This window comes from Prunus persica, chromosome G5 (genome assembly GCF_000346465.2).
Source record: "Prunus persica cultivar Lovell chromosome G5, Prunus_persica_NCBIv2, whole genome shotgun sequence".
NCBI lineage: Eukaryota > Viridiplantae > Streptophyta > Magnoliopsida > Rosales > Rosaceae > Prunus > Prunus persica.
Window position 1 is genome coordinate 16,793,885 of NC_034013.1, and position 19,715 is coordinate 16,813,599.

The 19,715-nt window shown below is 35.8% G+C and overlaps 4 protein-coding genes across 6 annotated transcripts; 1 reads left to right on the plus strand and 3 right to left on the minus strand.

The window, feature by feature from the left end:
• Positions 1–3,303, minus strand: LOC18776240 (serine/threonine-protein kinase 16). Its single transcript, XM_007209248.2, has 6 exons — positions 2,747–3,303; positions 1,960–2,102; positions 1,643–1,786; positions 1,143–1,328; positions 727–851; positions 1–580 (listed from the first exon to the last, which is right to left on the minus strand). The coding sequence occupies exons 1-6, from the start codon at positions 2,958–2,960 to the stop codon at positions 355–357; spliced, it is 1,038 nt and encodes a 345-aa protein (XP_007209310.1). The 5' UTR covers positions 2,961–3,303; the 3' UTR covers positions 1–354.
• LOC18776176 (agmatine deiminase) lies at positions 3,572–8,105 on the minus strand. Its single transcript, XM_007209179.2, has 10 exons — positions 7,831–8,105; positions 7,081–7,194; positions 6,895–6,984; positions 6,678–6,762; positions 6,401–6,456; positions 6,223–6,301; positions 5,628–5,762; positions 5,193–5,425; positions 4,463–4,624; positions 3,572–4,108 (listed from the first exon to the last, which is right to left on the minus strand). Exons 1-10 carry the CDS (start codon positions 7,915–7,917, stop codon positions 4,001–4,003), a joined length of 1,149 nt encoding a protein of 382 aa, XP_007209241.1. The 5' UTR covers positions 7,918–8,105; the 3' UTR covers positions 3,572–4,000.
• Positions 12,244–18,128, plus strand: LOC18776111 (uridine-cytidine kinase C). 3 transcript variants are annotated; one of them, XM_007210236.2, is made up of 12 exons: positions 12,244–12,472; positions 12,846–13,219; positions 14,079–14,193; positions 14,458–14,653; positions 14,781–14,894; positions 15,010–15,183; positions 16,094–16,288; positions 16,631–16,753; positions 16,821–16,933; positions 17,132–17,255; positions 17,344–17,616; positions 17,717–18,128. In XM_007210236.2, exons 2-12 carry the CDS (start codon positions 12,880–12,882, stop codon positions 17,930–17,932), a joined length of 1,983 nt encoding a protein of 660 aa, XP_007210298.1. In that variant the 5' UTR covers positions 12,244–12,472; positions 12,846–12,879; the 3' UTR covers positions 17,933–18,128. The 3 variants fall into 3 exon arrangements, with proteins under 3 accessions (XP_007210298.1, XP_020419931.1, XP_020419930.1); XM_020564342.1 differs by having other exon boundaries at positions 12,246–12,472; positions 13,097–13,219; XM_020564341.1 differs by lacking the exon at positions 12,244–12,472 and adding an exon at positions 12,504–12,589.
• On the minus strand, positions 18,242–19,706 carry LOC18777119 (H/ACA ribonucleoprotein complex subunit 2-like protein). Its single transcript, XM_007210476.2, has 4 exons — positions 19,489–19,706; positions 19,314–19,383; positions 18,721–18,826; positions 18,242–18,577 (listed from the first exon to the last, which is right to left on the minus strand). The coding sequence occupies exons 1-4, from the start codon at positions 19,622–19,624 to the stop codon at positions 18,416–18,418; spliced, it is 474 nt and encodes a 157-aa protein (XP_007210538.1). The 5' UTR covers positions 19,625–19,706; the 3' UTR covers positions 18,242–18,415.

Sequence of the window (19,715 nt, forward strand, 5' to 3'; positions counted from 1 at the left end):
TGGCTTGTTAAACTAATAATACTAAGCTCACAAGCTCTTTTAGTGAATCGCAATTATTGTATTTTAACTATTCAAAAGAATTCACTCCAGGGGAGAAGCACAGTTCCACAAATTACAAATTCAAAATTAAATAGTTGAGACAGATGAGTACATTAACATTCAACCAATGCACAAACTGCCAAACCTACTGCAAAATGTAATGTAATGTGTAACACTGGAGAGGGAACTGCTATCAATTCAATTGCCCTATTGACTCTGAAGTAGAAAAGAAAAGGCATGATGGCTGACTTTTAGAAGCTTTGCTGAAATGTGCAAAGAAAGTTCATTTCATACTTCCTTTCCTTCCATATTATCTCACTGAGAGAACTTGGAGATCAACTTGTCCACATGTATTATAATATCATCAATGCGAGGACGGACTGCAGCCTGTGGCTGAAGCATCCATGTAATAAACTGGTGAAGAGCATCTGGATATGGAGGCTTAGGACCAGCTGGCCACTTTATCTGCACATTGACTATTGCCAACTGTAGGCTTCCTCCAGATTCTCCAAGTGCATATTCAAATGGAGATACTCCATACCTTTAAATAAAAATAAGGCATTAAGTGCAAGAACTAAGGTATAGCAGATTTTATCAAAATTTGGAAGACAGAAGGTATACGATCAATATGATGCTTAAACTTAAGAACTATAAAAGTAACTGCGAGAAAGAAGGTTCAGTACTCACAGTATTGCATACAAAGTGCATCCTAAGGACCATATATCAGTTCTTTCGTCAATATCTGCATGGCTTGGGCAATCCCACAATTCTGGAGCTCGAAATGGTGCTGAACAGTGCTCAGACGCCCATTCCTACATAACAAGCAAGAAAAACCATCCCTTTAATAGTTTTTTCTTCTAAAAGTTAGCAGACAAGAGAAGACCCAAACCTTGTGCTAATCCCCATATATTGGTTGAGCACCTTTACAAAAGGTGTAATTAACACACAAAGGTGTCTTCATTTAAGACACTAAACTAATTTAATGAACCAAAGAGACATCAGCTTGTAGGCATGCATTAAGCATACTGAAAAACTTTGCATTTATTCCAGAAAATACAAAAAGTGTATGTAGAGAATAGAGATTGATATAAAAATATATATACCTGCAACTGAAGTGCCTCTGAACGAGAGCGAATTTGCCTCCTTGCGGGTCGAGCACTGCCAAAATCCATCAATATAGCAAGAGGTGGTTGTCCTTTTCTATGAGTTATCAGAACGTTTCCAGGTTTGATATCATTATGCGCATATGGGGGATCAAAACTGTGCATATGCTTGAGTCCTGCACAAATCTATGGCATTGATTTTTCTAAGTTAAAATGCTTTTGATGCTTCTAGCGCTACTAAGCCTAGAAAATAAATCATCGTGGGTAAAGCAACTGGAACATGGCACATCAATTACACCAGAACTTGGAAGCATTGTTGAAGGCTTATCTTCAGCTTACATACATCGCTTAATAAGAAGTTAAAATGCTGTATGGTTGTCTACACTAAGCACTATAACGCTAGTCCCTGTTTGGCTGCTTTTCAAATATGGAAAAAGTGACCCTTCTTTTCAAAAGATAAATGTCAAATTAAATGGGAAGGGGATGAAATCTCCATTCACCTGCCGGAATATTTGAAGAACATCTGAGGTGGAAAAGAACTCCTTTTTAGTCTTCATAGTCTTGGCATTGTCCAGTAATGTTCCGTCCAGATGAACTGGAAATAACAAGTATGCTTCATGGTTCCAAGATGCTTCTTGTGTAGGCTGTCAATCAAACAGAATATTATAAACGAATCAATTGCACAGAAAAGTGAAAACAATGAAAAATTTGACAGGCTACCATCTGATCTAAGTATGTTTAAAACTCAAATTGTATGAGAAGAAAACACCTAAAGTAAGCTATGAGCCGTATCAAATTAAGTATTCCAGATCTTAACCTTAACGGAAATAATGGCATGATCAAGAAGTGGAAGCAGATTAGGATGACTGAACAGTGATGAAACTCGGATCTCCTCCTTCACCAACTCCAACTGCTCACTATTCTGAATGAGAACTTTTTTCATAGCATAAGTTCCATCATCTACAAAATAATAGGGTAAAAGCAAGCTGAAATCATTTCCAAAGTTGAGTTGCAAACTGACCAACCCGTCACTGGAGCGTCAAGAATGCACAACAGATAAGAGCATGAAGGCCAAATCTCAAAAACATTATTCATTGAACTACTTGGCCAAGGTCCCCGCATTCTTAGATGCCAAAATATCAAAACAATGCAATAGATTCATAGATCAAACATTCATATCACCTAACAATTAATGCATGCTACCACCTGGAACCATTCGAAGATTGAAGTTGGAACAAATGAGTCAAAATTTAAACTCAATTTAGAAATTCAATGGCAAAATCACTATTGTTTCCCAGCTGAGAGAACCAAAACCAATAATTTCAAATTCATGCTCAAATGACCCAGATCACTAATTCCCAAAGCAAAAAACCACACCTGGGCTCAAAGATTCAAACTTTAACCATTTTTAACCATTTCAAATTCGCATCAGTGCACCCAGATCACAAAATTCAAAGCAGATCACTTCCATATTCATACTAAACCAAATACAACCATTACAGGACTCATATACAAACGACCCAGATCCCAAAATCCCATAAGCATAACGAAAATGAACAAAAAGCCCAGAAATTGAATCAAGGTGAAGGAGAGATAAATCACACCTGATACATGAGAGGGGTCCTTGAATTTCTTAGCGAGACCACCACCACCAGAGGCAGAGGAGTCGGAGACCACCTCCTTGACCAAAAACACATAGGCGAACCCACCTTCCCCGAGCTGCCTCACGATCTTGAACCGAGTCTCATTGATCCACACGTCACCTCCCCCGTTAACGGCATCGTAGAGAGCGTTCAAACCAGAGAATGTACAACCCATCTGGTACTTGTTCAGCTGTTCCTCTTGTCTCAAATAAATAAACAAGAAAGGAGAGAAACGAAATCAGGTTCGAAAACCTGAGTTCATGTCAATCCGTCAATGAGGTAACGAGAGTTTGAGTGTGATTGTGGCCTTGAATCTTTATTTTATGTTTGGGCATCCATCTGTCTTTTTCTTTCTTTCAGGTTATTTTGGTGTTGGATCTCTCAAATCTCGGCCAAACACATGGATGTTTTATGGTACTGTATTTTTTTCTTTGAGTCACTCTCACTTCCCCTCCATTTTTTTCGGTTATGTAGAACCGAACCAACCTTCGCTACTTTTTATTTTGCTTACAATGTACAATTTAGGGTTGCCATCTTAAAAAAAAATATATTTAAATTAAAATTTTGAGTCACAAATAGGTTCGTCCATCATTGACAACATTCTACATTAGTTAAAATAGTCAATTGTATTTATTTGTTTCCTTTTTTTTACCCGATCCCGTTTCTCTTGAGAAATTGCATAAGTTGTATGTCGAGAGTTTGGTATCACAGCATTTAAAACTTAGGCGTGGGGGGTGGGCTCCCTAGACGCATGATGCACGATCAAATTAGTCAATCCACTACTCAAAGTTAAAATTTGGACTACATATAATCATATATGTTCTCAAATTTGCACAGCCATTTTTTCTTTTGGTCAAGCAACTTGTCTAGCCAAACAAATGTTGCTAACATTTCTAAGATGTCATCATTGGTAAATCCAGTTAAAAAAGAAAAACTGATCTGCCGCTGAAACCTGAGTTGGCCAAACTATAATTTGGCACACTTATGCAACTTCACATAGTCAGAACTATAATCTGGTTCTGGAGGCTTACAGGCCATCGTCTGTATTTGTGCCAATCAATATTCTATAATAGTACAAACTGGAGAAGCTTAAGCTTGTCTCCCACCAGCTTATGGACCTGAAACAAATGTAACTGATAAATCAAGCTATGTGATTCATCTTTTAGCTTAATCCCACACAAATGCTCTGTCTGCACTGATGATGCATGTACGAAATCAATCGTGGTTGACGATACTCTGTGGAATGTGTGGTTGTTGCTGAGTGATGCAATGTATATTTCCACCCGCTAGAACAATCTCCCTTGCACCTTCAATTCTTACCACCTGAGCCAACCCAAGCCATACCAACATTAGAACGGGCTTGTTCAGCAATAGAAACACATAGCAGAAATGAACATTCAATAAAGATAGAAGAAAATGTATCCTTTTTAATCTGCACATTATATGAAACTAGTCTTGTTTGTTTCCCATTGCATTTCAAAAGAGACCGCTCTGTATCCTATTATATTTACTTTCAAAGGATGAGGCTTTATAATCTGCAGCTCCAAGAAGTTCAAACTTTTGGACCACTGAACTTGGTATACAATTACATATTAACCTAGAGCAAACCATTCTTCTCAAATTCACCACCTGCACGTAATTATATGTGGAGATGCTGGAGAAAAAGCAATAGCTTACTTCATGGTTTGGAAAGGCTTGAGATAGGACACGAACAGCCTCATCATCCCATTTTAGGTCCCCAAATTGGGGTGCAATGATTGCTCCATTGGCAATGTAGAAATTTACATATGAAGCAGCAAGTCTCGTGCCTGGAAGTCTCGGTTTAGCTTCACAGTCCTCCTATAGAAGAAACATTGAACACCAGGAATAAAACAATGCACCATAACATTTTGAAATTCAATTAGTTTGAAATATTACAAAATAAAAGGGGTAACTAGTCTATGTAGAGCCGAGTTTCAAGAATTGTAGCATGATATATTGAAATGAGGAGTAAGGAATTAAAACTCTTATCAATCCCCACTATCAACGTCCAAGGAGAAATATATGGTTACTCAATTATGTATAAAGACAGAAAAAGGAAAAATGAATGCATTTAACTTTCTGCGTTTCTCTGGGAAGTGCTGATTCTAAGATGAAAACATAGAGTGCCAGAATAAAATAGAGGCAAAAACTATTAATTAAACAAAAAGAATGAAACACTTTATCAAGCATTGGAAGGAAGAGGTCAACTGGAAAAACAAGGGCATTAAGGAAAAGGCCTGTGACTGTTTCGCATTTTTAATTTGGGATATGCCATCTAGATAAATATGGACAGCAGTGGCATGTAAATGAAAAAAAAAGTCCAGGACATTTGAGAGAGTTAGTTGATGCTTCATGAAAGTTGAACCCTAGTCTGTAGAATGTTTACCTGAAAAATTCCAGTAGCCTCTTCATCTGTCATGTACAGTGGCCCAGGTACATGAAGTTTAATTATTTCTAATTTCCTACCATTGGCATCAGTAGTATTAGAGAGAACAGAAAAGGCTTCCACAGCTCTTTCATACTGAGGATCCTTTTCATCATCAGTCCAGGACAACAAAACCACACCAGGCTTCACAAAACAGCACATATTGTCGATGTGACCATTAGTGTCATCGTCTCCTGTCAAGCATTTTTGTAGTTCAGGTTTTAATTAAAATAAGTGACCTGAGCTTTATCGATTATATGCACATGCAGCCAGACCACGTAATGTAAATCATTGCAAGGGAAAAAAAGAGCACAGAGCATCTCATTGTGAAAGAAAATTAAACTAGTATCATGTATGAATCAAGATAGTGAGTTAGTAACCAAGCAGACATCTTACCATATAATCCACGAGGCAACCAAATAACTTTCCTCACTCCAAGGTATGCCTTAAGTTGATCCTCTATTTGCTCCTTGGTCAAATCTGGGTTCCTGTTTTTATTTAAGAGGCACTCCTCGGTGGTGAGGCAAGTCCCTGAAGGAAGAAAGTAAGTTCTGGTTAAATCATAAAGATAACTACTACACTTGCAGAGGGAATGAGTTTTTTAATGGTAATTTTTGTGCTGAAAAAAAAAATGCAAGGTTCTGAACTTGCACAAGATGGGGCACATGGTAGTGCAACTTCCAATACATCATAACCAGGCATCGCCAATTCATTTCGTAAAGGAAAGAAACATGAAAAAGAAAGATATACAAGGTAAAGTCTATAGTATCAAAAGCACGGGTTTTGGCACATAATTCAAGAAAGAACGGATCACTACCACGACCAGAGTATCACATACGTTTATGATTTAAAACAATTTTAAGGCATGAACTGGTTTGGCATCCAGAAGGAATTCTGTTGCTGGTGAAAGCCAATTCTAACTTAATATTTGCTTCAAAGAAAGAGGTAAGAACTTTCCTAATGCTAAATGATAAGTCTAAAATTTTGTTACCTTCTCCATCTACATGGATGCTTCCACCTTCGAGAATCATTGAGTGTGGAAACCTTGGAAGCTTCTCAACTGCCAGGATCTGCAGATTGAGTGTTAGGAAAACCATTAAGCAGCGTTTCAAAAAAGCAAAGCTACAGATCATGTATAATCAAACTACGATCTATTCAGTTACTCTAACCTTCCGTGCCACAAGAAGGTCATGACTCCAATCTCGGTAACAACCATCATCAATGCCTATCAATTTCAAGAATGGGTCCATGTAAAATGCACCGATGAGTAAACATTTAAATCATGAAATTATACTCTTAAAGCATCAAAGTTTCTAACAATATTTTGTATTGTTCAAAAAAAGATTCTAGTGTTCCATTGCGTGAAAGATGGATTATACAATGGGATCCATAGAAAACAGTACCATTTAATAAAAGGCACCAGCTTTGAATAAATATAAACCCTACCTCCCCAACTGTTAAAGTTCCAATCAATACCAGCAACCTTTGGCTCTGGGGTAGAAGAAGACGATGCACTTATTCCTATGACAAACTAAACAGAAGACAAATATTAACATTGTAAGAAGAAAAGAAAACAGCTTTAAAGGTTAACATAAAAATCTTAGTATCCTACTAATGAATATCTGATCAGAATTTCTAAGATGAGTCAAAGGAAGAAGCTCACTGTTGGCCCTGTATCACGGAACCAAGAATCATTCAAGCTCATCTCGATAACCCTGATATTTTCTGGTAGCTGACTTCGTGCATTTGCCCACTGAGTGCAAACATGCAAAATTAAATCTCATATGAGAATAATATAAAAGACTAATAGAGATACTAAAGACTTTCATCTCTTATAAATTATACCAACCTGAGCAGCACTTGCGCAGACAGTCACATGCTCAAACTTTGAGATTGCAGATGCGACCTTGGCAAACACCTGTTGAGCAGGCACTGCATTGTCTCTCCAGTTATCTGGGCGTTCCTATAACTCAAAATGAAGATTTATTGTCATAATAAACTCAACTAAGATTGAATGTTGGGATTAAAACAAAAGTAAGATCAATGCATCAAGGAAATGAGAATGTTAAGATTGATGATAAGAGATGACTAGAAAAGATTGAAATAAAACTAATCGATCTACTACATAAATAATGAGAGTGACACCAATATAAGAGAAACTAGCATTAAGACGCCTGATATACAGCATAGATCACTAGATGCACGTATGATACTTTAAATTGCAGAATGATGCAGAATTGAGAATTACATAGAAAATGCAGAAACATATCTCAATATGCTCTAATAGCTTTCAGGCATCAGTTATCTAGTATGATGTCAAAGCAGGCAAAATCTGTACTAAAAACCTGACTGGTCCAAATAACTTGTAACTCATAATTTTACAAATGCATCAACTTGGCAATAACAAGAGGACATATCAATCGAATTGGCAGGGCTCCACATGAACCTTAGCAATAACAAAAAGAAAAGGTATTTGAAAACACAAGATTCTCAAAGACCCGTCAGCCTGCACAACAGAATTCTTCCCCATAAACATGAAAAATGTTGAAACCCAGTAAGGCACGTGACGTGAGATAAATCGAAGAGAAGGGTTACTTACAGGCCATCCAATCCAACACTGTGAATGGGGTTCCCACTCTGCAGGCATGTAGTATCCATGGAGAGCCGGCGTGCCTTCCATATTCATAGCTAGCCTGCCCTCTTTCTCTCTTTTACAAGAAAGAACTAAGACTTGAAGGTTAGAACTAGCTTTGGTAGATTTTGTTTGGTCGAAGATGAATTGAGATCCTCTGAACTCTGCCTCAACAGTTGGTACTCAGAAACAAGAGTGAGCTGTATGTTGGCTGCGTTTGTCAGGGCTTTTCGCATAATTGATACCGTAATTTTTGTATAAAGATTAAACAAGAAAAAAATATTAATTATAGGCTTAAATGTCGAAATGGTCCCTGTATTTTATCTCATCGGTCAATTTAGTCTCTGTGTTATCAATTTGGCCAATTTAGTCTATGTGTTTATATATTTTAGCAAATGTGGTCCTTCTTGTCAAAATTCAGTTGAAACTAAAGAAAAAAAATATTTAAATTAATAACAAATATTCAAATTCAAATAATAATAAAAACTTAATTATTAAAAGCGATGTTCTCGCATCCTCTAGCAAAGAAAGTGATAGTCAATTGTATTTTCTTGTCGCAATCATCTTCCTTCTACTACCAGCACACAATGTGTATTTTTTGGGGTTGAAGTGGGTGTAGTGAGAGTGGCTATGGGTTTGGGAGATGGTTGAGTTCTAAGCGTGAAATTAGGGGAGGCAAAACTTTTTTTAATTCCATTTTTAGATTGAATTTGGATATGTAATAATTAATTACAGTTTTTTAAATTAATTTGAAATATTTTTTTTCCAGTTTTAACAAAATTTTGGCAAAAAGGATCACATTTGCTAACATATACAAACACAGGGATTAAATTAGCCAAATTGATAACACGGGGATTAAATTGGCCGATGAGATAAAACACAGGGACCATTTTGACATTTAAGCCTTAATTATATTATCAATGTTAATACAATCTTCACGCTATGTATCAAACAAGAAAAAAAAAATTAATTCTATAAAATTAGAAACAATATTAAAAGGAAAACTTGAAATGGTATCTCAGTCCGCTATTCTATTTCTGTTTATAGCAAAGAACAAAGCATGATGAGAGCGGTGATACCCCAACTCCAAGGCTGCCATGAGTCCATGACCAAATTGGGTTTTCTACGCAACTTATATACCCTAGGTGAGTCACTGTTTGATCTGCACTGGTCCAGGCTCTAGCTAAAAAAGGCTAAATAAATCCATGTGAATTTCTTGTTAAAAGACAAATTTTTTTTTGGTTACAAGGCAGGCCGAAAAATAAAAAGAAAAAACTAACAAGGCAAAGCCCTACTTTGAGCTCTTCCTAGCTCATTATCTAGCAACAAGCTTGAGAGGGAGACGGGAGCAAACTCGTACTTATGAAGCCCAAGGTTAAAAGACATTTTTTCAGTTTCTCGAGACATATAAGATAAGGCTATTTACCAAATAAAAGACATACGACATGTTTCACTCCATTTCACTATGAACAAAATTTATTTACACCATTGTCATTAAAAAAAAAAAAAAATATCTTTTCAATGTGAACGGCAAATGGCCATAACATCGTCTATACCTTTAATTTTTTTAATTTATTTAAAAGGAACTTGCCTTATGTGACTTTAATCAAATGGTCGATGATAACACACTAACTTCTATATTGTTTCATCGATCAATTGGTGATTTTAAGGTGTATCATTGGCTTAACTAAGAGCTTCTCCAAGGAAGTATGCAAATGAAATAAGCAAAATTGTACTATAACAACTTAGGTGGCATGTTGCATACCCATTTGCCTCATGAAAAAAGTTAATCACTCCAAATGATTAGACAATGCAAGTGTACAAATCATTATTATTTACTTGCATATTTTATCTTTTACATTTATAATTATATTTTATAGAAAGTAGATGAGAGAGTGGAGATGATATTTTATTATAAAAGCGAGTGGGTTCAATATACCTCTTCATTTTGAAGTATGCAATATTACCTTTTTGGGAAGAGTAGGTGTATTTTGCCCATCCATTTACCTCTTCCTTTGAAGCATGAAAATGTTGATGTGACAAAGCAAATGAAGTTTCCTCTTCCCTCGAAGATGATACCTTCCTTAAAGAGGAAACTAGAGCTTTTGATCAAACGGTTTCAGCATCCCCGTTTGGTTCATGGGAAAGGAGGCTTGAGAATGAGAATTCAATTGCTTTTTCATATTTGGTAAGACCAGACATGGGAAATGGTTGTCAGGCACATGGTAAAGTATGGGGGAAAGTGAAGCCATCCTTTCAACTTGGGTTTTATTTTCCCTCCTCATGAGAAAGTTTGGGAAAATGAGTCAACATTCAGTGCACAATTTTCATGATTATTTTGTCCCCATGAACAATTTAGAATTACAATGTATCATTAAATGCATTCTTTTTTTATTTGATTTAATATGGGTATCGCCCTCCTTTCAACTTGAGTTTTATTTTCCCTCCTCATGAGAAAGTTTGGGAAAATGAGTCAACATTCAGTACACAATTTTCATGATTATTTTGTCCCCATGAACAATTTAGAATTACAATGTATTATTAAATGCATTCTTTTTTTATTTGATTTAATATGGGTATAATTGAAAAATTATACAAACTTTGTTTTCCATTCCTACTTAAAACAAACATGGGAAATGAAATAAAGTGAAATCTCTCGGTTACTTTCCCGACATTACCAAACATGAGAAAGGAATCTTCCATTCCCATTCCTTAGGAAATGACATGAGAAGTGATTTCCCCTCACATCCATTCCGGAAACCAAACAGGGCCCTAAAGCTGTTATACCAACTGCCACATAATTTTTAGCCAAGAAAAAGAAAGGAAAATTCCATATTTGTGAAAAAAGGAGAACAACTTGTATTAGTTGAGTCCAAATCAACGGTGGGCCCTTCAGGCCAGTACAAAGTTATATCTTTCAACGAATCCAAGACTGGGCTCGTTTGTTACACATGACTGTCTTGGCATGGACTATGCTTAAGGACTGTCTTGGCTTGGTCTAAGTTGGATAACACTTATTCTGCATTTGATGTATGCTTGGACTATGACTAGATTTTTTTATTTTTTTAAAAATATCTATATATATATGTATATATAAATACATATAATATATATAACATATATGTGTATATACATGTATATATGTATTTTATAATAATATTACATATTATAAATAATATAAACATATATATATATGCATATAGGGTTATAAATAATATAAACATATATATATATGCATATAGGGTGTATATATGTATATTATAATATACATGGGTATAATACATATACATATATTTATATATATATGTATGTATATTATAATATATAATATATATGGGTATGTTATAATAATAATAATAATAATATACATGTATATACATGTATATACGTATATTATAATATACAATATACATACATATATATATATATGTGTGTGTATAGGTGTATATATGTATATTATAATATAATATAATATATATACATATATTATACATATTTAATATACATATATACACGTATATACATGTATGTATTATACCCATGTATATATTGTAATATATAGATACACCCATATACACATATATTATATACATGTATATACGTGTATATAATGTATATGCTTATATACATGTGTATATGTATATTATAATACATACATGGGTATAATATATATACATATACATATATATATGTATTAGAATATATAATATAATATATATTACATATATACATGTATGCTATTATTATAATATTAATATGTGTATGTGTATATGGGTATATTATAATAATAATATACGTGTATATATCTATATATATTTATATATATTATATATATATGTGTTTATATATATATATGTATATGTGTATATATGTACATTATAGTATGTGTGTATGTAATAATAATAATAATAATAATAATAATAATATTATTATTATTAATTATTATTATTATTATTATTATTATTAGTAATATATGTTATTAATATTACAATATAATATGTGCATCTTATATATTGGTGAACATTGGACTAGTTAATCCTCCCTTTCTATATGGGCTTAGTAGTCCCCTCTTATTATGGGCTTAGTAGTCCCATCTTAAGGAGATGTTTTTGGTGGGCCTGGTATTAGCATTCCCATCTAAGATTAGAATTAAATGAAAAAAACATGATACTAAATTCCTATGGGCTTAGTAGTCCCCTCTTAAGGAGATGTTTTTGATGAGCCTGGTATTAGCAATTCCATTTAAGACTAGAATTAAATGAAAAAAACATAATACTAAATTTAGTCCAAACAAAATCAAGCCAAATATGTGTACCAAACGAGTCCTAAATTCCTCTCGGTATTGTCAGAAGAGAAGAAAAGAAATATATACTACACAGCTACACCCAGTTTTATGCCATAAATTTTTGCATCTGATATTTTCTCGCTCGTATCTCTCAAACTTAACCAAGTGTCATCTCGTTTCTTCGACCTTACACACAAGATAACAAGAATTACATTGAAAGCGACAAAATTTCCCAGAATCCACTACCAGCCAATTTGTCTCCAAGAAACTCCAAGAATTCAGAGAAACAAGTGCAGCTGTGATTTCCATTTCTGTCTTGAAAAGGTGTGGTCACTCTGAACCAATCAATCTGACAAATTTTTCATGCATTCTTAAACTTTTATGTGATTTAAATTTCTGGGTCACTGTTTCCTGATGATTTCATATACTATTGTCGGAGTGGTACTTGTTGGTCCTTAAATTTTCACTTCCTTTTTATATTTCTTTACTTTTGGCGGTTGGGAAGGAGTTCTTGAATCAATGTTAATTTGTAAATATCAATGAATCGTGAATTATTAACTTATTGGTATAAAGAATGGACATTTGCCTCTTAGCATTATAAAGAATTACAGAGTTCAAAGTTCTGCAATTTCTTTCCTGTTATATTCTTCTTTATATAAGCACAATGAAGTGTTGCCATTGGTATTTGTTTATGCAGCTAATTGGGAATAATATAGATTTTTAATCTCTAAATGGCTCAAGATACAACTTCTGATGCTGAATCACCGAGGCCGCGGTCTGGTCTTTTGCGAGATCAGGTCCAACTTGTTAAAAGAAAGGACTGTGATCGATATGAGATTGTCCCAATTCAAGATATACTGTCATTTGAAAAAGGTTTCTTTATAGTTATCCGGGCATGTCAGCTGTTGGCTCAAAAGAATGATGGGATAATACTGGTTGGAGTAGCAGGTCCCTCTGGAGCTGGTAAGACTGTTTTCACGGAGAAAGTACTCAACTTTATGCCCAGCATTGCTGTTATTTCAATGGACAACTACAATGATGCTAGTCGTATCATTGATGGCAACTTCGACGGTAAAGGATCTCATTTTCCTCTAACTACAATGATGCTAGGGTGTTTGCCTTTTGCATTCAGCCTTAAGCTTCTTTCTTTGTTCTGTGATTATTGTTACTTTTTTCTCAAATACCTTGGAGTGATACCGTTGGCATATTACAGCATAGTACATGCTTAAGAATTTAGGGTAAGAGTTACCATTCACTCTTAGGGAATCCCATCTAAGTATAGAGGTTTGGCGGAGACCATGGTATAAAGAGACTTGTGAGAAATTGAAGATAAATGTATAGGTTTTCCTGAGTCCTAGTGAAATTCCAATTTTAGCTGGTGCATGGAGTGCCAGATGTGGAATACCAGCATGCTGTGCTAAGCATAGTGTGGGGGTGTTCAAAAATATAAAAATGTCCCTATTGAATTTATTCCCGGAGGTGACTTAATTGAAGCCTATTTTGAAACTTTTGTCTTTCCCATATCCCAATTAGAATATCTTCACTCTTTTGAGTCCATTGTCATAGATATAAATGAATTTAGGAGGTCTGAGTACATAAAGCATCCCTTTGTTTTGAGTTGTATAAGCATGCAGCCCCTTTTTGCTAGAGTATGCTAATAGGTAACCACTCCCACTTGGATTGGATCCACTGTTAAGTTCACATGTTATTAATTTCACATCTTTTCAGTGATTTTTTTTTCTTTTTTAGTCATTATGTTCATTACCTTTTCCAAGATTGTTCACTTCCTTGTTTATAGTTTTCCTGAAAATGTACTTCTGTTGTCTTCCTCCACTGGCGTCTCTGGATCTATTGTTCAATCATTGCAATAAGTGATTATACATCAGAGCACTCACGGTTGAACTCTAATTGTTGTAATGTCTTGAAACAGATCCACGCCTGACAGATTATGACACAATGCTTGAAAACATACATGGTTTAAAAGCAGGCAATCCTGTTGAAGTTCCAGTATATGATTTCAAGTCTAGCTCTCGCACAGGTTACAGGTACTGCATCTCTGCATCATGTGGAAAATCCTTTGCCACATTAACTTGCCATCAATCCTAATTCCATTTGAATTGAGAAAAAAAAAAGGCCCAAAATTCTGGTGTTGACTGGTTTCTGTGATTCTTGATGGGATGATTTAATGTAATTACTAAAGGAGGCTCATCATGTCTGGCCTTCTTTGGTATACCTTTTAAATAACATAATAGCTTTTATAGTGTTCTAATTCTGTTGTATACTCATGGTCATTTCGGTGCTTCTAACAGGACGGTAGAGGTCCCTAGCTCCCGTATTGTGCTCATTGAGGGTATATATGCCTTAAGTGAGAGATTGCGGCCTTTGTTAGATCTCCGTGTGTCTATAACTGGTGGAGTTCACTTTGACCTTGTCAAACGGGTGTTACGGGACATTCAACGTGCCGGCCAAGATCCTGCAGAAATTATCCATCAAATTTCTGAAACGGTTAACCCTTTATCCTGTGTTAGAATTTTTTTTTGCCTTTGGAACTTTTACAGAGCAGCCTTTGTAACATGTAATTATTGGGCATACAAAAGATTTATGGTGGTTCTCATCCAGAATTTTGAGACAGGTGTATCCTATGTACAAGGCCTTTATTGAGCCAGATCTCCAGACAGCACATATAAAAATCACCAACAAGTTCAATCCCTTCACTGGTTTTCAAAACCCGACATATATTTTAAAGGTTGGCTACTAAATTTCCTTGCTTTGGTCTTTCTTTTTCCCCAGTTTGTGTTTCAGGTAATCCATAATTGTTTTTTTTTCTGACTGTTTCACTGGGCCGTTGTTTCTGATTGCAGTCAATTAAGGCAGTGACAGTGGATCAGATCAAAGCTGTTCTTTCTGATGATCACAAAGAAACCAAAGAAGAAACTTATGACATATATCTTTTACCACCAGGAGAAGATCCTGAAGCATGTCAATCGTATCTAAGGATGAGGAACAGGGATGGCAAATACAATCTCATGTTTGAGGTTCGAAATCTGTAAACTAAATATTCTTCAAGCTTATATATGCGTTTGAGTTGTTCTTACCAGTGTCCTTGCCTATATGTATGTCAGAGGTGTTTTCATCATTGGCCAATAGTAAAGAAAGGAATCTACAAAGGTTTATTTTCAGGATTTGCTTAGATATGAGAGACATCCACACCTCATTTTCTTCATTAGTGTGATCCTGTTGTCCTTGTTATAGTCATTATCATCACTATCCAATTTCCTGCCCTTTGTGTTTGACTCTTCTTCTTTCTCAGCCACTGTTGTTGTATGGCTAACTGGTATAGACCTAAAAAGAGAAAGCTGGAGTGCATGCTAGTCCTCTTCTTGGAAACATATATATTTCTTCACCCAAAGCTACTTTCTTCCTTTATTTATTTCTTCTCTATGGAACTGATTTTAGTTCTTTTTATTTCTTGCCCTAAGATTTTATGTACTTAAGGAGTTAAAATTTTTGGGTAGTTTGGAGCTCTAGATGTCTTGAGGTCTACCCATTATTCCTTAGTCCATCAAAGTAACAGTTTAAATGCGTATTTCCATTTCAAACATGCACCTTGCTATTTTACTTAGTGAAATGAATTTCTAATTCCATTTAGAAATATGTTTGCTCATCATTTGGATAATGGACATTTTAAGGCGAAGAGTTGATGATTGTGACTTGGGAAGTTTGACGGCGAGCACATTCTTACATGTCTGGAAAGTCATATCCAGCATACATGGTTGTATTTAAATTACATGTGGGTGCAGGTGAAAATTTCCATATGATTTTGTACAGGGTTCTGCTATTATGTGCTTGGTGGCAGATCATTATGTCTAAATATCATAGCTTGTCCCAGAGAAGGATCTCTGACTAGTTTATCTCTCTCTCTCTCTCTCTCTCTCTCTCTCTCAGGAATGGGTTACGGATAGTCCCTTCATAATATCACCTCGAATAACTTTTGAAGTTAGTGTGCGCCTTCTTGGAGGTCTCATGGCCTTGGGGTATACAATTGCATCCATCTTGAAAAGAAGCAGCCATATCTTCTGTGATGATAAGATTTGCGTGAAAACTGATTGGTTGGAGCAAATTAATCGCCAATATGTTCAGGTATCATGCCATTTTATCCATTCGCTTTTTCAGATTGTTTTGGAATTTGTGATACATTTTTCTTTTTTCTAACAGTGTGTTGACTATATTTTTATCACTTAATGAATCTCAGATGTATTTGTCATTGTATTTTCCTTTTTGCTGTATTTTTTTGGTAAAGATCTCAAATTGTAATTTTCGTAACATTTGTACATTTGGGTTTTAGTCTAGTTCACTGGTTTTGAAATATCAATGTAGATTAACTGTAGTTGTTTTAGGTGAACATTTCCTTTGACTCATGTCATTTGAAAATGCTATTCAATACTGAATTTCTTAACACTGACTTGCTGGACTGGTATGAAGGTGCAAGGAAAGGATCGGTTATATGTTAAATATGTCGCAGAGCAGCTCGATCTGGACGGTTCATATGTTCCTCGTACTTACATTGAACAAATTCAGCTGGAGAAACTTGTAAATGATGTCATGGTATGGTTTCCTCAATTGATCATGGGTTGTCCTGTTTTTGCATGGTCCTGATGCGATCAATCTACAGGCCTTGCCAGATGATTTGAAGACAAAGCTCAGCATAGATGATGATTTTGTTTCAAGCCCAAAGGAAGCCCTTTCTCGAGCCTCAGCAGACAGGAGAACCAAGTATCTCAACCGGTACTACTCATTTTCAGCTATTTTCTTGGACTTGAAAGGGTATCACAATTAGAAGAGAAAATGATCTTAAAACCATAAAAAGTGACCAAATATCGTCAACCATTTTGTTTAGTTTGTCATAACCAATAGACTTTCATCCAGCTGATCATGCTTGTATGTACTGATTGGTTCTTTTAACATCATATTTTCACTGGGCAGCGGTGCATCACACTCTTTCTCAAATCAAAGGGACAAGACAATGTCCAAGCTAACAAGACTTGCTGTTAACAGTAGAAGGTTTGATGGAAGAGCCCTGGAATCACCTCAAGCACTTTCAAACCAGGTGAGTTAACTATTCCTCGGTCTTGCTGTGCAGAAACTCCACATCCTGCATTGGTTTGCTTACCAATAATTGTCTTGTATTATTTCAGGGGGTTATAACTCAACTTTCAGAACAAATTTCTACACTGAATGAGAGGATGGATGAGTTTACGTCTCGTGTTGAAGAACTCAACTCCAAGTTCTCAGTCAGAAAAGTTTCAGCTAGCCAGCAGAATTTGGCTTTGCAGGCTGAAGCCTGCACTGGATCTGGACCCACTTCTCATTTTGTAACTGGCTTAAGTAATGGCTCATTGGCAGGATCTCTACTGCCCCATTCTTCTTCGTCATCACAATTGGTCAAGGAGTCTCCACTGATGGAAGAGGTGGGATTTTGTGAAAAACTAAACTTGTGGTGACAGATTGATTTATTCTTTTCTGTTCCCTTCTGATATGCTTATTTGGTTATTTGGAGTAACTCAACAGATGCTAGCAATCACACGGAGCCAACGCCAGATCATGCACCAAATAGACAATTTGAGCAATCTTTTGCGAGAATATTCAGGGGAAAGGCTTCGCCAAGGAAGAGCAGATAGTAGTGGAAGAGTGACTGATATTGACTCAATTGTCCCAGTTATTCTTACTTTGGCAATTGGTGGATTAGGTTTCTTCTTCTTCAGGAGTCTGACTTCCCCAAAATAATTTCATGCCAAGCAGCTGACTGTCAGCATAAAATCTTATACACCCTTGTTTTTATTATAAACCCCTGTGCTCCAAATAGATTTCTAGGGTTGATTTAGTGTGGTCTGGCCGTACTGTAAATAGTTCGTATACCGTATACATGTTGAAAATGACAGTTGCAATAGCACAGTAGTACAAGTCGAAGTGTTCCAAATGAGCCAGTTTTATACCTGTTTTATTTTACATAATTTCCGCTTACAAATGGAAGTTCTGGCAATTCTTAGTTTCATTTGGTATGCCCCACTTTTAATCCACGGGTCATAACACACATGGTCTAAATTGAGTTAATTCATCCAAGCCATACACTTCAATAGTTACACTAACAAGCACATTTTAATTTTTTCTAAAACAAAGTACAAGGCCCATCAGTCAGAGGGATTAAAAAAAGGAAAATAACCTCAAATAAGATAATCAGGACAAAGGCAAGTAAAATGTTTCCAGCCTTCAGAAAAGGGAGGATTGAAGTTCAGAAACATCTCCTACAACCTGGTCATAATCTGCCTTTAGTTTATCTTGTTCCTCTTGGCCTAATTCCCCCTTGGAAGGCTTGGTCATCACCAGAAGACAGCAAGTTGGCCTCTTGGTGGCCCCTGCATTTGCAAGATCCTGAAGAAGACATTGACAAACCAATATTAGTGAATACTTTGATCAATGAAGCAGCTAACATGTGCGAAAGCTCGTGCATTGAATAATATATCGTATAATGTGAAATAATTTTATAAAGAAAGATTGAATTATAAGCTGCTTACTTCTTTTGAGGGCACATAAAGATATGGAATTTCAGCCTCTTCACACAAGATTGGAACATGAGTGATCACATCAATAGGAGAAATGTTCCCAGCAATAACACATAACCTGCACTCCAGCACAAATGATACAAATAAATCCAGCCACATCTGATCCAAGAAATGTAAGGAAGTAGAGCTAACAGATTAAGACATCAGATGCATACATTGATTGCACGAGATCCATAGAACAGAGACTGACAAATGAAGGCCCTTTTTCACTATTTGAATCTACTTCAAAACTCTCCCCACAACACTCATAACGTAGCCCTCTAATATGAGTCAACCATCAATGCAATTATCAAGTAATGTCTCACTAAATCGATGTTTTCTTCTAACTCTACCCATAATTTCAGATAGACTGACCTAATCTGGGACTCAATGACTAAACAGAACTAATATTACTCAAATAAACAGAAGGGAAGAAATACAAGGAAAAACAAAGTATCTACTATAACCAAAGTTGAGTCCTTTCAGTTCAATACAGTATTTTTGACAAGCAAATGAATTGCCAAATACAAATTAGAAAAGTAAAATAAATTAGATGAAGAACTGACCCCTTTTGGCCTCGCCTTATGCTTTTGACTACCTCCTTCACTCCTCTCTTCAAGCATTTGTTCTCAGCAGCTACAAGATACCAAAAAAAAAAAAAATCAGATTGCACACATATGCATACATGTATAACATATTTATACACGTATAATATGTATATATGTATGTAGGCGTATATACCTCTGCGGACAAGCTTGAGGGTTCGCTTGCAGAGCTTCTTGCCGGCAAGGGGTTTGGCTATGGGAGCAAGAGCCTGCATCTTCTTCCTCTCCCTCTCCTTTTGCGCCGTCTTCTCTACTTCGCTATCGCTTCCCATCTCTCTCTTCCTCTTCTTTCTTTCTGGATACTAGGATTTTACACTCTCTCTCAAAAGTCTCGCACAAACCTACCTTCTGCACATTAGGGTT

Excerpts from the sequence above, each read along its gene's own strand:
- LOC18776111 (XM_007210236.2), top strand. The coding sequence starts at position 12,880 with ATGGCTCAAGATACAACTTCTGATGCTGAATCACCGAGGCCGCGGTCT. Across the intron at positions 13,220-14,078 it reads CATTGATGGCAACTTCGACG|ATCCACGCCTGACAGATTAT; the intron begins GTAAAGGATCTC and ends GTCTTGAAACAG. Across the intron at positions 15,184-16,093 it reads AATACAATCTCATGTTTGAG|GAATGGGTTACGGATAGTCC; the intron begins GTTCGAAATCTG and ends TCTCTCTCTCAG.
- LOC18776240 (XM_007209248.2), bottom strand. The coding sequence starts at position 2,960 with ATGGGTTGTACATTCTCTGGTTTGAACGCTCTCTACGATGCCGTTAAC. Across the intron at positions 1,787-1,959 it reads ATGCCATTATTTCCGTTAAG|CCTACACAAGAAGCATCTTG; the intron begins GTTAAGATCTGG and ends TTTGATTGACAG. Across the intron at positions 1,329-1,642 it reads TTCTTCAAATATTCCGGCAG|ATTTGTGCAGGACTCAAGCA; the intron begins GTGAATGGAGAT and ends TCAATGCCATAG.
- LOC18777119 (XM_007210476.2), bottom strand. The coding sequence starts at position 19,624 with ATGGGAAGCGATAGCGAAGTAGAGAAGACGGCGCAAAAGGAGAGGGAG. Across the intron at positions 18,827-19,313 it reads ATAAGGCGAGGCCAAAAGGG|GTTATGTGTTATTGCTGGGA; the intron begins GTCAGTTCTTCA and ends GCTGGAGTGCAG. Across the intron at positions 18,578-18,720 it reads TTTATGTGCCCTCAAAAGAA|GATCTTGCAAATGCAGGGGC; the intron begins GTAAGCAGCTTA and ends TGTCTTCTTCAG.
- LOC18776176 (XM_007209179.2), bottom strand. The coding sequence starts at position 7,917 with ATGAATATGGAAGGCACGCCGGCTCTCCATGGATACTACATGCCTGCA. Across the intron at positions 7,195-7,830 it reads AGTGTTGGATTGGATGGCCT|GAACGCCCAGATAACTGGAG; the intron begins GTAAGTAACCCT and ends TTTGAGTTATAG. Across the intron at positions 5,426-5,627 it reads GTTGCCTCGTGGATTATATG|GAGACGATGACACTAATGGT; the intron begins GTAAGATGTCTG and ends AATGCTTGACAG.